This window comes from Nematolebias whitei, chromosome 16 (genome assembly GCF_014905685.2).
Source record: "Nematolebias whitei isolate Nwh7 chromosome 16, NemWhi1, whole genome shotgun sequence".
Classification (NCBI taxonomy): Eukaryota; Metazoa; Chordata; class Actinopteri; order Cyprinodontiformes; family Rivulidae; genus Nematolebias; species Nematolebias whitei.
Window position 1 is genome coordinate 10034890 of NC_056513.1, and position 1344 is coordinate 10036233.

At 51.0% G+C, this 1344-nt stretch overlaps 1 protein-coding gene across 2 annotated transcripts in view; it reads left to right on the forward strand.

Moving 5' to 3' along the window:
- Positions 1-972: 972 nt before the first annotated feature.
- Positions 973-1344, forward strand: part of LOC119422314 (son of sevenless homolog 1) — a 37676-nt gene continuing 37304 nt past the window's right edge. For both annotated transcript variants that reach the window (XM_037689653.1, XM_037689655.1), the window contains exon 1: positions 973-1257. In XM_037689653.1, coding sequence (XP_037545581.1) covers positions 1171-1257 — 87 coding nt within the window. In that variant the 5' untranslated portion in view covers positions 973-1170. The remainder of the gene's footprint in view (positions 1258-1344) is intronic.

Below are 1344 nucleotides of genomic sequence, written 5' to 3' on the forward strand. Positions count from 1 at the left end.
TATGCGTCCCTGTGATGGACTGGAGACCTGTCCAGGGCGTCCCCCGCCCCTCGCACAATGACCTCTAGACATGGACACCGGCGACCCCCGTAACACAAAATGGAAGATGTGGGTAAAAGATAATGGATGGATGGACCCCATTGAGCCTCGGGGACTCATTTACAAGAGAGACCTGAATTTTAACAGAGTGATGACAACAGTGTACAACTACAATAGACAATCATAAAGGATGCGTACAAATTTAAATTATTATTATTTTTAATTTTAATTTTATTTTTTCAGACACAGGAGGAACACAGGAGTCGGTGCTGAAACACGTGAGAATAATAGTTAGGCTTTACTTAACAATATTTAAGGTAAAGTGATCGGACTCAGATCTAGTTTGCTTTTGTATAGTAATTTTGTTTGGAATATATTTTGGGGACAAGGGGCAGATATTATAAGAATTCATTCTTCTTCTGCTGCCTTTCATTTTATTTCGGTGATTGTATATCTTTTTTCTTTTCTTTAAATTGTATTATATTTGTTGTTTGGATGAAATGAAATGAATAAATAAAACATACATACAAACATACATACATACATCTATGACTGCAGTACCGCCGCCAGCCGCGCGCATTGAGGCGCGCTCTCACTTACTCGTTTATGTACGTCACAACCGGCGAACCACGCATGCGCAACTTAGCACCGTGTAGTTACCGTCACAGCCACAACAACAGTCGAGCTCCGTGAGTGTCCCCCTGCCCGGGCCCGGAACCGGAGCCTGACAGACACACGTTCCGGGCCACAGATTCGGAGGATCCAAAGGGACGGAGCCGAACTCCCGGTAACAATCAGGGTCAGTCCACCAGCGACCCAGACTGGTGGTACCGGGACCGAAACCTACCGTGTTGTCGGCGGGCATCCAGAAGCTAACAGGCTAAAAGGACCATGTACTCCTGCTGAACGGAGCCGGCGAACCGAGCCGCGCCGCTAACGGTCTGCCGCGGAGCGTCCTGCCGACGTCCGCCTCCAAGAGGCCGAGGATGGTCGCAGCGACGCCCGGAGGATAGACCCGGCTCCACCCGGGACGCTGGACCGGGACAGGCCCGCGGAGTGTTCATGTAAACCGTCCAACCGAGCCAGAGAGTTCCGCCACGGAGCTTCGAACCCGGGTCCGGAGCTGCAGCCATGCAGGCCGCGCAGGCGCAGTACGACTTCTTCAGCGAGGAAAACTACAGCAAGTGGAGAGGCCTGCTGGTTCCGTCCCTGGAGAAGGTACTGGTCCACTAGAACCCAAACACACACACCTGCTGGTTCCGTCCCTGGAGAAGGTACTGGTCCACCAGAACCCAAACACACACA